Source organism: Neomonachus schauinslandi, chromosome 1 (genome assembly GCF_002201575.2).
Source record: "Neomonachus schauinslandi chromosome 1, ASM220157v2, whole genome shotgun sequence".
Classification (NCBI taxonomy): domain Eukaryota; kingdom Metazoa; phylum Chordata; class Mammalia; order Carnivora; family Phocidae; genus Neomonachus; species Neomonachus schauinslandi.
The window spans coordinates 157,658,622-157,670,906 of NC_058403.1; the positions used below are offsets into that span (position 1 = coordinate 157,658,622).

Genomic DNA, 12,285 nt, shown 5'->3' on the forward strand with positions numbered 1-12,285 from the left:
CCTCACCCCTGCTTCCCCACCTAGAGATTTTGTCAAACCTCAGCCTAGAGGGCCAGCCAGAAGGAGTACCTGTGGACACTACTGTCCAGGCTCCCCTTCTGGAAACTGCCATTCAGAGGCAGCTCAGCTCCATCCCCAGGTTGCAGTCACCAGTGCCCCCCCACCATGTCTGGCACATCCCCACTCATGGAGCACTTGGTCCATTCCATCTGAACAATCAGGTCCCCACCCACATGGTTGTACCACCTGTGCTAATGGGGAGCATGAGCCTAGGGGTTGGGACTAGGGTCCATGTCCCCTGGGTGCTGAGGCGCAGGCCTCTGGATCTAGGCAGACGTGGCACGTTGGGAAGGAAAGGGCCAGTGCATTCCTGCCTCCTCTAGCAGCCCAGTGGACAGTTGGCCAACCTCTTGCTCCCCAAGCCTCCTGCAGATTGACAGGGTCTGACTCGGCTGCCCAGCAGTGGGAGGATGATTAGGAGCCAGACGGACAAGTGGGTGAGCTCTGACCCTTTGAGGGGTCACCCTTGGGAGAGAGCCAGCTGCCAGGGCCCAGCCTACTGGTAGATGGGGCAGAGTGCTGGCGGGCTTAGGTGCCCAGTAGCACCCCTTCCTGGAGCTGCTCTGGCCACTGCTGTAGGCTGCACCTTGTCTCCTGAGGACACAGGGTCTGGACTTGAGGCAGTGTGGAAGGCTGTGGTGTCCTTGGAGGATGGAGGCCTGGAAGGCATCATAGAAGGCCGAGCCAAGATGCTAAGCCTTTTGCTGAGAAACCAAAGGAGTGAGGTTTGCCAGGTAGACAAGTGTTGTGGGTCACCCGAAGATGAGAGAGCACCAGTACAGAGTCAGGGCAGGGTAAGTGGGGAGCCCTAAGCAGGGGTGAGTGTTGGGACCCTGTGCAGAGGTGAGCGGTGAGGCCCTGTGAATGGGTGGGGGGCTGTGTAGGGGTGAGTGGTGGAGGTGAGGACACACTGCGTCTGCAGAAGGTAGTTGGGGAGGAACTGGGCTAGAGGAATTTGGACACCTGCCTGAGGAATGGCTGAAGATTTTGAGCTGGGAGGGATGATCAGGTTTTTGTTCTGGAAAGATCTCTTTGGCAGGAGACCCAAGAGCAGATCAGAAGGCGCTGGCAGGAGAGCAGCATGGCAGCTCATGCCAGGAAGCCAGCACCCGAGGCCCCAGTGGCAGCAACCTGCTCCTGCGGGGCCTGAGGGAACCCTGAGGGAAGGGGCCCTCATGGAGTGCAAGGCCAGCCACCAGGGATGCCAGGCAGACTGCCCACTCTGGGCTGGGTAGACTCAAGCAAGGGTTTGAGCCCTGCCTGAGCTTCTGGGCTGCACACGAGGAATGACCCGGGTGGGATGTAGAGCCCCAGGCTACGGGGACAACGAGCCTCAGTGACCACCCCACAGCCACTGCGGGAGTGGGGGGCGGGGATGAGCCCCGCCCCAGGTGAGCGGGAATCATGGGCCACCCCTGTGAGGAACAGGTGGGACCCGACATTGGATGGTGTTGAGTAGTTCAGAATGCCCCCAGCCCCACACCAGCTGCCCCTCTCCTCATGGAGCCTCTGATTCTTGAGACCAAGTTGTTTCCTTTCTCAGAATGGTTTTGTTTTTGCCTTAAAACAAAATCTTTCCTTCCACATAATGCGCTGGTTTTCCCTCCCCACGCACCCCCAATCTCCAAAGACTTGACTACATTATAATTTCAATTTACATGGTGTGGGAAAGATTTGTGCAAAGGGTCCTTTTTTGTTTTTGAAGAATTCATCATTGCTGCTAAGAAGCTTAATATAAATTAAAGGAGGAATTAGGCAACATTAAGACATCAAAATGGGGGTGCGGGCGCCCGTTGCTTCGCCTCCACCCAATCAAAGGGGCCGCGAGGAGCCCATTGAGTGTGCGCTCGAGAGCCTCAGAGAGAGAGCAATTCCAATAAAGGGCCTGTTCTGTCGCCCGCCTTCCCCTCATTCCCTTTGTTGCAGGGACAGCAGAGTACATGTCTGATAAAAACTTAATCACCTTATCTTTTTAAAGCAAATTGCATCTTTGTTTACACACAGGATCCATAGCAGGAAGAGAAAGCAGAGAAAACCAGGCAGCTTTCCCAGCCCCAACCAGCACGTTCAAAGCTTGCGCTCCCCAGGATAAATGAGGAAAACAGGGCTGACAAAGCGGGGGATGGTTTTCCGGGGCCACCAGCACCTCTCACAGATGGGGTCAGGGGCCTCGGCAAAGGAAGCCAGCTGACTTGTGTCCCCAAAGGCTGCCCTCCGGGCCATTCTCGCCTTTCTGCACCCACAGCCTTCCCACTGGCCCCTGCCGTCGGTCAGGCTCTCCCTAACACTCTAGGCCCTTCAAGTGCCAGCTCGCCTCTGGGCCTTGCGCTGAGAACCGGATTGCCTGGCCTCCTTGGGCCTCTCCTCTCCCCTGGTGCTGTCGGAGCTAAGCTTGTACAGGGCCCACGCCGCCCTGGGCCACTGGCCTGCAGAGGGATCTGGGTTCAAATCTCAGCTCCACCACCAACTACTGTGAGGCCGTGGGCAAGATCTTGCACCTCAGCATACATACCTGCAGGATGGGCGGCCGCAACAGCCCCACGCAAATCAGACATGACGGGGCCCTACTGCCCTATGTCAGGCCACTTCTGCCCTGGCTGAGTCTGCCTCCCATTTCTGCCCCCCTCAGCCCCCTCCCAGACAGGCTAACCTCCAGCCTCCCCCTCAGCGGTCCATCCTGCACGGGCCGACACATCAGCCACATTAGAGGTCTCGTCAGGCGCCGTGCCACCCATATCTCCTGTGACCACATGTGACCTCTGTGGGGCAGCTTCGTTAACAGGGCAAGCAGGCAGAGACCTCTCTTTCTTCCGGGGAAGTTTGACACTGCAGCCCACTAGGTAATGGTGCAGCCGTGGGACCTCCGCCTCGCTGACAGAGGTTCCCTCCTGTGGGCAGCCCCTCCTGCTCACAGGCCCAGCGTCCAGTCTAGACTCAGGGACTGGCTGGATTCGAGGCCCTCCACGGCCATCCATCCCAGCCACCCCAAACGTCAGCCCAGCACAGCTGCCAGGCATGTCCCTCTGAGCTCCCCAACCCATCCATCATCACCAGGATACTGACCCCAAAAAGGGCCCCCCGTCCCTTGTCCCAGCTCTCCTTCAGCCCTGACATCTCGGCTCTTTGCAAAGCTGCTTTTTCCAGGAGGGGAAGCTGGAGTGGCTGGAGTTGGCTACAGCCCCATGGGGCCACCGAGGGGGCCCATGACCCCAAGCTGCTTGCAAGGGCTCAGTTCCCACTGGGGGGAGTAAGCCGCCCACCAGCGTGGAGGCCCCTCTTCTAGTCTGGCCCCCAACATGAAAGCGACGCCAGCAATTGGAGGCAATTTGCCGGCCTTTGATGGCCATGTCAGGGCGGCACCCGCGGCCAGGGCTTGGGAAACAGTTGTGCTTCCCGCATTCTTCCCTGATTACCCCTGGCCCAAGCCAAGACCCAGCAGCCTCCAGCCCACTGTGCCTTTGTGTGGAGCTGGCGCTCGGTGAGAAAGGCCAGCCTGGCCCTGGGAGAGTGTCCCCAAGGAAAGCCATGGTGAGCAGCGTGACCCTGGGGTCATGCCGGCCCACCCCCACCACATCCCAGCCCGGGCTTGTTGGGGAATGGAGCAGGGCAGCCCAACTCTAGGAATCCTGGGGTTTGGGGAGAGAAGGAGCCAGACCATGTGCTGAGGCCCTCTGGAGTAATGGCCGTGGTGTACGCTTCACACACGTAGCTCATTTTACTCTGTGCGCACCCCGCTGGGTAGGGAGCCAGGCTCCAGGTCGCAGGGGGCAGGGGGCCTGCCATCCGAGCCTGGGCGTCTCCTTGGGCTGCCAGCTCGCAGACAGAGGCACAGGCTCTGTGGGAGCGTTTCTCTTACTTCTGCTGCCCTGCACACCTGGGCGAGGTGGCTCCTTCCCTTTGCCTTCATCCAGCGAACCCTCCCTGAGCCTGCCTGCCAGGCCCTGTGCCCAGCACTGCAAGGACAGTTCCCCCCTCCCCCTTACAGGCCACCGGGGAGAGGGATGCAATAAGCAAAAATCATGCCAAGTAGCGCTCCAAGAGGGATCCTGCTCGGCCTCAGCAGGTAAGGAAAACCTTCCCATGGAGAGACGGTGGCAGAGTAGGCGTTAGCCAGACAGGAAAGGCAGGGAAGAGCGTTCCAGACACAGGGAACTAGTTGGAGGCCCTGCTTGGTTTCTCCTGGCTGGAGTGTCAGCAGAATGAGAGTGGGAGTGGGAGTACGCAGAGAGAGGCACACGCTGGATGGCCCAGGGTCTTGGATGCCGAGTAAGAAGATGGACTTTATCCTGTTGGTGGAACTAAGTCCAGAGCTCCACGTGAGCCTTTGAGCAACTCCTCCACAGCTGGGGGCAGGATGAGGGAGGAGGTCCCCCGGGGGAGTGGCCCCAGAGGCCTCCTCCACCAGGACAGGGCAGCAAGGGCAGGGAGCAGGGCGTGGAGCAACCTCAGGAGGTTGTGGAAGGCGATGCCCTAAGCCTGTGCCCCCGCATCTTCTCTCTGCCCCTTCTCAGACTCGCTGCTCTTCATGGAGCAGCGGCGTCAGAAATCGAGGACTTCCAGTGGCCGTGGAGGAGCCATGAGCATGGCCCGAGGTTGTGCTCAGCCCGCCCTTCAGCAGGCAGAGCCAGATGACCCCACTGGCCCGCAGCAGCTCTGAGAGCCTTAACCAGGACGTGGAGGCAGACCTGGCCCAGGGTGATGGCCCCTTCCCACCCTCCCCTTCCTCCCCTGCCCACCCCCCTGGAGCCCTCTGACCCTCCCCGCTGCCTCCCGGTGTGCCCATGCATTCAGCAGCCAGACTGCATTGGGTGGCACTGTGCTTCCTCCGGGCTCAGGCCTGGGTGCAAGAGGTCATGCCGGTGGCCCCGAGTAGATGGTCCCGTGAGCACCCAGGCTCACAGGAGAAACCTTGGGGAGCAGAGGGGCACCTGGGTGGCTCAGTCAGTTAAGCGTCTGCCTTCAGCTCAGGTTATGATCTCAGGGTCCTGGGATCGAACCCCACATCAGGCTAGTGGGGAGTCTACTTCGCCCTCTCCCTCTGCCCCTCCCCTGGCTCCTGTTCTCTCTCTCTCTCTCTCAAATAAATAAATAAAATCTTTAAAGAAAAAAAGAAAAGAAAAAGAAAGAAACCTTGGGAAGCAGAGAAAAGTAGATGGAAGAAGAAAGCGTTGCCTGTAACTTACTCCTGATCTCTGACAGCCTAGTGGATAGTCGTCTAGTCTTTTCTTTCTGCAACCCAGAGTTAGAGCAGAACTCTTCCAACAATTTTTATTCCTGTGGGTTTTTTTTTTTCCAATTAATTTGTAAGTTTGTCTTTGGGTGACTTTAAGCGCTTCTCAGGTATCACTTCGTCTCCCAGAATATTTTGCCACAGCAAATGCATGCCAGTCCTATCCTGACTGCCCTCCTGTGGATCCCTGCACCCCTGTAACTTCACAGGCCTCAGTGGTGCACCAGACCTTGGCACCAAGTCGCCTCACCAAGCCCAGCTCTGCCTCTGCAGACCTGTGTGGCCTGGGGCCAGTTACTGGCCCGGGCCTCGGTGTCTTCCACACTGTGCTGTGAGGGCTAAGTGCCTGCATGCGTGGGGACATCTGTGTGTACAAATCTCAGTTTCCTTGTTAAGACTGAATGCCTAGGATGGGTTGCTGGGTCCACGCAGTGACCACCGTGGGAGCTTCATAGCCGGTGCTTATTCCTTGGTAGTATTCTTCGAGCCCCTCCTCTGAGCCAGGGATCATTCTAGGTGTTGGGCCTCCAGCCGTGCATAGAGAGACAAAATCCCTGCCATGGTAGAACTTGTATTTTGTCAGGGACAGACGACAGACATCAGAATGAGGAACTCACAGTGGTGTGTTGGAAGGTGATAATAGCTTGGAAAAAATAGAGCTGGGTAGGAGGGGTCGGGGCAGCGGGGGTGAAGGTGGTCAGGAAGGCCTCACCGGGAGGTGACATTTGCACAGCGATTAGGAGGTGGAACTGGGAGCCAGTGGAACTCCTGGGGCGGATCTTTCAGCGGAAGAACCAGTGAATGCCAAGGCCCTGAGGTGGGAATGCACCTGGTATATTGGGGTGAGGGGAACAAACGGTTCAGAGACGGGCCAGGTCACGTGGGAGGAGAGGGATGCAGGAGTCAGAGGCCAGGAGCTCCAAGCATGCTCCCCAGGTCAGGGGCCATCCCGGGAGGGGCAACACGTAGCTGCCCGACCTATGTGGCCTACCAGAGGGTGCTTCAGAGGGAGGTCCCTAAGAGAGGATGGTAGCTCCATGAGAGCAGGATGGTCCTGCTTGCCTCTGTGTCCCCGGGACCTGCAGGAAGGAAGTGTCAGGAGCCCTGGTGGACGCCAGGCAGGTGGACAGTTGGCATTTGGCCGCCTCCCTCACCACTCTCAGTCCCCCAAGGTCTCTGGGACCCTCCCTGGTTTAACCCGAAGAAACGGGCACACAGGTTGCATTACATGGACGTGGTAAGCTGCGGTCTCCCTGCAGCCCTCCCAGCACGCAGCTGCACGTCCTCAAGCATCATGCTCATGCCCCCCCCCCACCCCCCTGGCCTGCCAGAACTGGGCACTCAGATTCCCTTTGCCTGCAGACCCTTGCCCAGGATCTCCGTGCAGCCAGTCCCTGTCACCTGGACCTCCCCTCCCCCATTCAGAACTCTTCCTCAGAAAAGCCAGCCCTGGGCACATACAACCTGGCCACCCTCCCCTCCTGGTGACACAGCAGTTTTGCTTCCTTGATCGCCTTGGTGGCTATCTGGATTATCTTGCTGGCCTATCTTCTCTCTGCCCCTTCTCAGACTCGTAAACTCCATGGGGGCCAGGCCCTGGTCTGCATGTTCACCACCATTGTTTCCAGTCCTGGAGCACTGTGTGAATGTTTTCCAGGGAAAGACACAGGGGCAGGTTGGGAGAAGCTCAGCGTGGGCAGCTGCTCCAACCCCTGACATCCTGAGCTGCGCTTCACTTCCCTTCATTGGCTGTCTGGCTAAGGGGGAGAAAGGCCAGTGTAAAACAGAGCGGCTCCCAGGGACATTTGCTCCAAATCCACAGCTTCACCCGTTGGTGAGGCTTTCTGGGCGTTGTGTCCAGGCCACCCCCAAACGGAGCGGAGGAAAATGAGCCTGACCATCTCAGAAGAGCAATTAAATGGCCACATCTTCTCCAGTGCCAGAGAGATTTTCTGGGTCTGCCTGCTTTGGGCAGTGTGAGGTATGCACCGTGTGTAATGGGAGCCAGCGCGGGCGAGATGGACTGCCGATTGGGCCACGCCTGTCTCCCCGGCCCGGCGCAGACGCCGGGGAGCCCCGCGCCTCTTCAGCCATCAGACCTCCTGGCACCAGAGGGAGACAGGCTGCCCATGCCATTTGTCAGGGTCTGGTGCCAGCCACCTTCTCTGTTTGCAGAAAGAAGGCCGGGGCTCCGATTCAGGGAGGCAGATACCTGCGGGCCTGGCGCTAGCTTAGGGGCCTGGCCCGGGGCCATTCCCACGCCCCATCCCAGAGGTACACTGACCGGCTGGGTGTGGGGCCTGCGATCAGACACCGTGCTGCCCAGCCGGAGGACGGCTCCCGTTGGTACGGGTCCCGCAGGCCCCTAGCATCCCAGAGCCCCATTCACATCAGCCGCGAGTCCGGCCTTCCTGGGGCGTGCAGGCTTTGAGAGGCCAGGAGTCTCACCTCTGCCTGTGGAAGGGAGACCGAGTCCTTCTTAGAGGACCATCCCTGGCCGACTCTCCAGTGTGCCTTAAAGCAACCTCCTGGTCACCTTTCTAAACATCCAGGGTGCTCTCACAGCAGGGTCGTCTCCAGGAGTCTGCCAAAGGTGGACCCCCACCGAGTGATGGGCTGGGGAGCAGTAACCTGCATTGGCCAGCAGGTGCAAGCCCAGAGTTCAAACCCTCGCTCTTCCTGACTCACTGTGGGGCCTGGATGGAGTCCGTGCCCTCCTTGGGGCTCCGATTTCTCCTCTGTAAGATGAAGGGGTTGCTTCAGCAAACATGCATGTGTGCTTGGTCTAAGCAGAATAATCCACACACCCCTGCCGCCCAGAGCTCCCCACCTGGTGGAGACATGATGAGCAAAGGTCGTCCTGGCCACTGAAGCTTGACATCAGAGCGTCACATCTGGCTTCTCAGGGAGACCGCTAACACCCGGCCAATCTTAGGGCAAAGGAGGATGCCCTTTAGGCCCTGGCAGACACAGATCAGGGTGCACCAGGGCATGCAGGGAAGGGAGCCCTCTGCCTGATGCCTACCCCCAGCTTCCCGCCAGCTTTGGACTCAGCCTCTAGGTCCACTGGCCAATACAGCCCCTCTGTGCATATTGGAAGGAAGTGGGGGGACACAGGCCGGCCAGGACCCCTCTTGGCAAGCACAGTGTGGGCTGGGCTCCATCTCACTTGCCCCTTGCCAGGGAATGAAGGCTGTGTACTCAGCTCTCCCAGTAGTCACTCCCGGAGCTGCCACTCACTGGGCCTTCTTGCCCCATGCAAGTCTCACGGCGCCCCCTCTGCTCCGCCCCCCCGCCACACAGCCTTGCCAGCTTGCTCCCACCAGGTTCCCTCAGCAGGGCTGTGAGCAGCCTATTCCAGAGTTCTCTGCTTGTACAGAGCTGGTCTGAGGCCTGGCCACAGCCTTGGGGGAGCCAGAGCCTCCCCACCCATGCTCGAAGCAGCCAAGAGCTCACCCTGGCCAGCAGCCCCCAAAGACGCTGCACCATGTTGCTACCAAGCAGTTTCCTTATAAAGACAAGCCCCAGAGAAAGCCTGGTGCTCAAAGAAGAGTGAGACTTCTAACATTGGCAAGGGGGGGAAGGGCATTCCAGGCAGAGGGGACAGCCTATGCAGAGGCTCATAAGTGTGACTGCAGGGAGCCCAGGACTAGCCACGTGTTCCTCAAGGCAGCAGGGAACACACAAAAGCAATGGGTGAAGGGGCCTGGAGAGTTAGGGTTGGCCTTAGGGTCTTAGCAGGAAACTGATTTCCACTCAATCATTTGGCTGGAGAGGGTGAATAGAAAGTCTATATATTGAACATAGTGGAGGGAGTGAACAGAGGGTAGATGTTTAAAGGAGCCGGTAAGATGTGATGGAAACCAGTGGGGGCCGCTCTGGGGAGCAGTAACCTGCATTGGCCTGCATGGGGGTGGAGGGACCGCGTTTGCAAAAGCCCAGGGAGAAGGCTCCCCAACAGGAGATCCAGCCTTAGGGAACAGAAATCAACACCCCAGCTGCTCTCTCCTCCCACCCTCTGATCTGCTGGGGCTCCCATTGGCTGAACCCAACCAGAAGCCAGAGGGCACAGGAGCCCATATGCTGTCTGCAGAGGTCAGCCTCCCAAGCACACAGAGGAGCAGAGAGTGGATCTTCAGGGGCAATTGGAGAACACCTAGCCCAGGGAGCCTCAGATGTCAAGTTTCAGTGTATGTGTTTTAGCGTGAGTGTTCTGGGAAACAACAGGACCATTTAGAGCAGAAGGACGTGGCCACCAAGTGTGGGGCTGAGCCGCACAGGAGCCTGAGTGCAGAGTGGATAGGTGGGCAGGGGACTGGGAGACGGAGGTGGGGAGCCCTGCTGAGCTCCAAGCTGGACAGGCCCATGACATGGACTAGCATGGTGGGGGAGGGGCTGGAATGTAGGGATTTAGGTGGCAGAGTGGACCCTAGGCCTCAGGGGCCCATTGGCTGGGGAAGGAGGCAGAAGAGGGTGAGCCCAGGTAGCACTGGGGTCCTAGCTCAGCCTAAGAGAGTGTGAGGGATGGGCCTAGGAGACTCGGAAATGGGCCAGTACGAGTGGGTCCCCATCCAGGGTGGTGAGTGCACAGGCTAGGGAGTGGCAGAGTAACAGGCTCTCCTTCTGTGCTCGCAGGCGGCCTCAGCCCCGAGTCCAAGAAGATTCTAACACCCACCCTCAAGAAGCGGGGCCGGGCCGGCCGAGGAGAAGCAGCCAAGCAGGAGGAGGTGGCCGAGCGGTCCGAGCCTGCGCAGCACGTGGCCCTCAGCCTGTCTTTCAAGCGTTACGTCTTTGACACCCACAAGCGCATGGTCCAGTCTCCCTGAGTGTTCCGGTGACCTTGCCCAGGCCCCGGGCTGGGCTGCATTGCCAAGTGTCCGACCAGATGTGCCTCGACCTCCTTTAGTATGTCCCTCCCCACAACCCTGCAGACACGGGCCCTAGGCCTGGCGCTAAGCCCCGGTGAAAAGCCTGGGGGTTGCGGTGGCAGTGACACCAGGGCTGGGGCCCAGAGGGTCTGTCCCGGCACCCTCGCACCTACTAGGGGCCAGTGTTTCCCAGGCCGCCCAACTGGCAGCCATGGGAGGGCCAGTCCACACCCTGCCCCAGGTGGCCTGGCACTTAACCAGCTGCAAATAAATGTCCCACGGTGTCTGCCCACTCTGTTGGTCTCTGTGATTTCACCGGGAGGGGCCCCCCCATGCCTGTTCCCAAGGGGAATGTCAAGGGGTTCAGCAGGGTTCCCGCCCAGAGAAGAGCTGGAGGGACCAGAACTCAGAGCCCAGTGGGAGTGGGCTGAGGCGTCCACAGGGTGTCAGGCCCCTAGGCCAGGCTGGGTGGCCCATGGGGTCTCCTGGGCCTTGAGGAACATGGGGGCGGGGGTCTCTGGACAGCCAAGTCCAGAGAGGGCTCTGCCGGGAAGGGGACCCATGGAGTGCTGGGGAGCCATGAGGTGCCCGGCCAGGGCATCAGGGCAGAGGCTGGCTGGAGGGATTGCTTCCCCGGCCCCACACCAGCAGTCCCTAGGCCTCTGCCCTCGAGTTTGGGGCCCATACTCCCCAAGGTGTGGAGGTGAGGGCAGGTGACAGAACACTGTGCAGAGCACCCTGTGGGCCAGGGACCGCGGGCACAGCCCCCTCCAAAGCCCAGGAAGCCCTACCCTTGCTCCTCCACCCTGGCCCACCCCACAGCCTGAGTTGATGCTCAGAAAAGGGCAGGATGGCGAAACTAACTGAATGAGAGAAATCAAACTTTGTAGGATGTACAGATGTTCCAGCGCTCCTTTATTTGGCCTCCAAACAGACGCAGAGGCTGCCCTTTCATCCTGGTGCGTTATGCTTTAATTTGCAAAAGTGGCACCAAAAATATTAACGGTGGGGGGCGCCTGGGTGGCTCAGTCAGTTAAGCGTCTGCCTTCGGCTCAGGTCATGATCTCAGGGTCCTGGGATCGAGCCCCGCATCATCGGGCTCCCTGCTCAGCGGGACATCTGCTTCGCCCTCTCCCTCCGCCTGCTGCTCCCCCTGCTTGTGTGCTTTCTCTCTGTCAAATAAATAAATAAAATCTTAAAAACAAAGAAAGTATTAGCGGGACAGTAGCAGTCCAGTGACTTGGAGTGGTTCCGTCCTGGAGCTGAGGGCAGAGAGTGGCAGTGGGGGGCTGGGTAGGCAGGGCGAGTCCAGGCCCAGCCCCCACGTCCCCCTGGGCTGGGAATGAACTGGGAAGGGGGGCTGGGTGCTTCGAGCCGGCTGTCCCTTGGCCCCTTGGAGCCTCACGGCCGCCGCCTGGGGGGCCCTCTCCAGCGTCAGCAGTGGTACTTCTTGCCTGGCCCTGACCCCTCTGCAGACCGGGCTCCAGACCCGCTCTCATTTAGCCCCCACCCCCGTGGAACAGACCATCTCACCGGGGAGGTGGTGCCACGTGGCTGAAGCCACTCCAGGCCAGGGAGGCAGAAAGCTAGGTTTTCCCGCAGGGCTTCAGGGCACAGGTCCCAGGCTGGCCACCTCCTGTGGCTATCAACCCTTTGGAGTGGACACAGCTGGGAGGAGCTGGGCTCTCCCCAGGCCTTGCACCTTAGATGAGGAAACCCTCCAGCATCGTCCTCAATGTGTGGAGAACTGAGGCCAGAGCTGCTGGGTACTCCCCAGCCAGGCCGAGTCCTACCTGACCAAGGGATGTGAGGCTGACCCCTCCCTCCGGGCCCCTTCTGGGGGTCCCTGCCAGTTGAGATGGAGAGTCGCCCGGGCCTCAAGGGCAGGGCCCTGCCCTACCCTTGGGCATATCACTGTCCCTCTCTCCAAATGAGGGGTTATGTGACCCAGCAGAGCCCCCTACTCCCACCCCCCAGCAGGCATAGAAGGGTCACCAAGCAGGGACTAGTTCTGGGAGCAGATCCATGGGGGAGGGGAAACAGTGCACTCAAGCCACCGCCTGTTCATCCTGGCCCCTCTGCTTGTGTGATCTTGGGCAAGTCCCCTGACTCTGCCTCAGTGCCCCC

At 59.6% G+C, this 12,285-nt stretch overlaps 1 protein-coding gene across 1 annotated transcript in view; it reads left to right on the forward strand.

Moving 5' to 3' along the window:
- EEFSEC (eukaryotic elongation factor, selenocysteine-tRNA specific) overlaps positions 1–10,450 on the forward strand; it is a 243,656-nt gene extending 233,206 nt beyond the window's left edge. Inside the window, exon 7 of the mRNA XM_021695078.2 lies at positions 9,926–10,450. Coding sequence (XP_021550753.2) covers positions 9,926–10,116 — 191 coding nt within the window. The 3' untranslated portion in view covers positions 10,117–10,450. The remainder of the gene's footprint in view (positions 1–9,925) is intronic.
- The last annotated feature ends 1,835 nt before the right edge of the window (positions 10,451–12,285 follow it).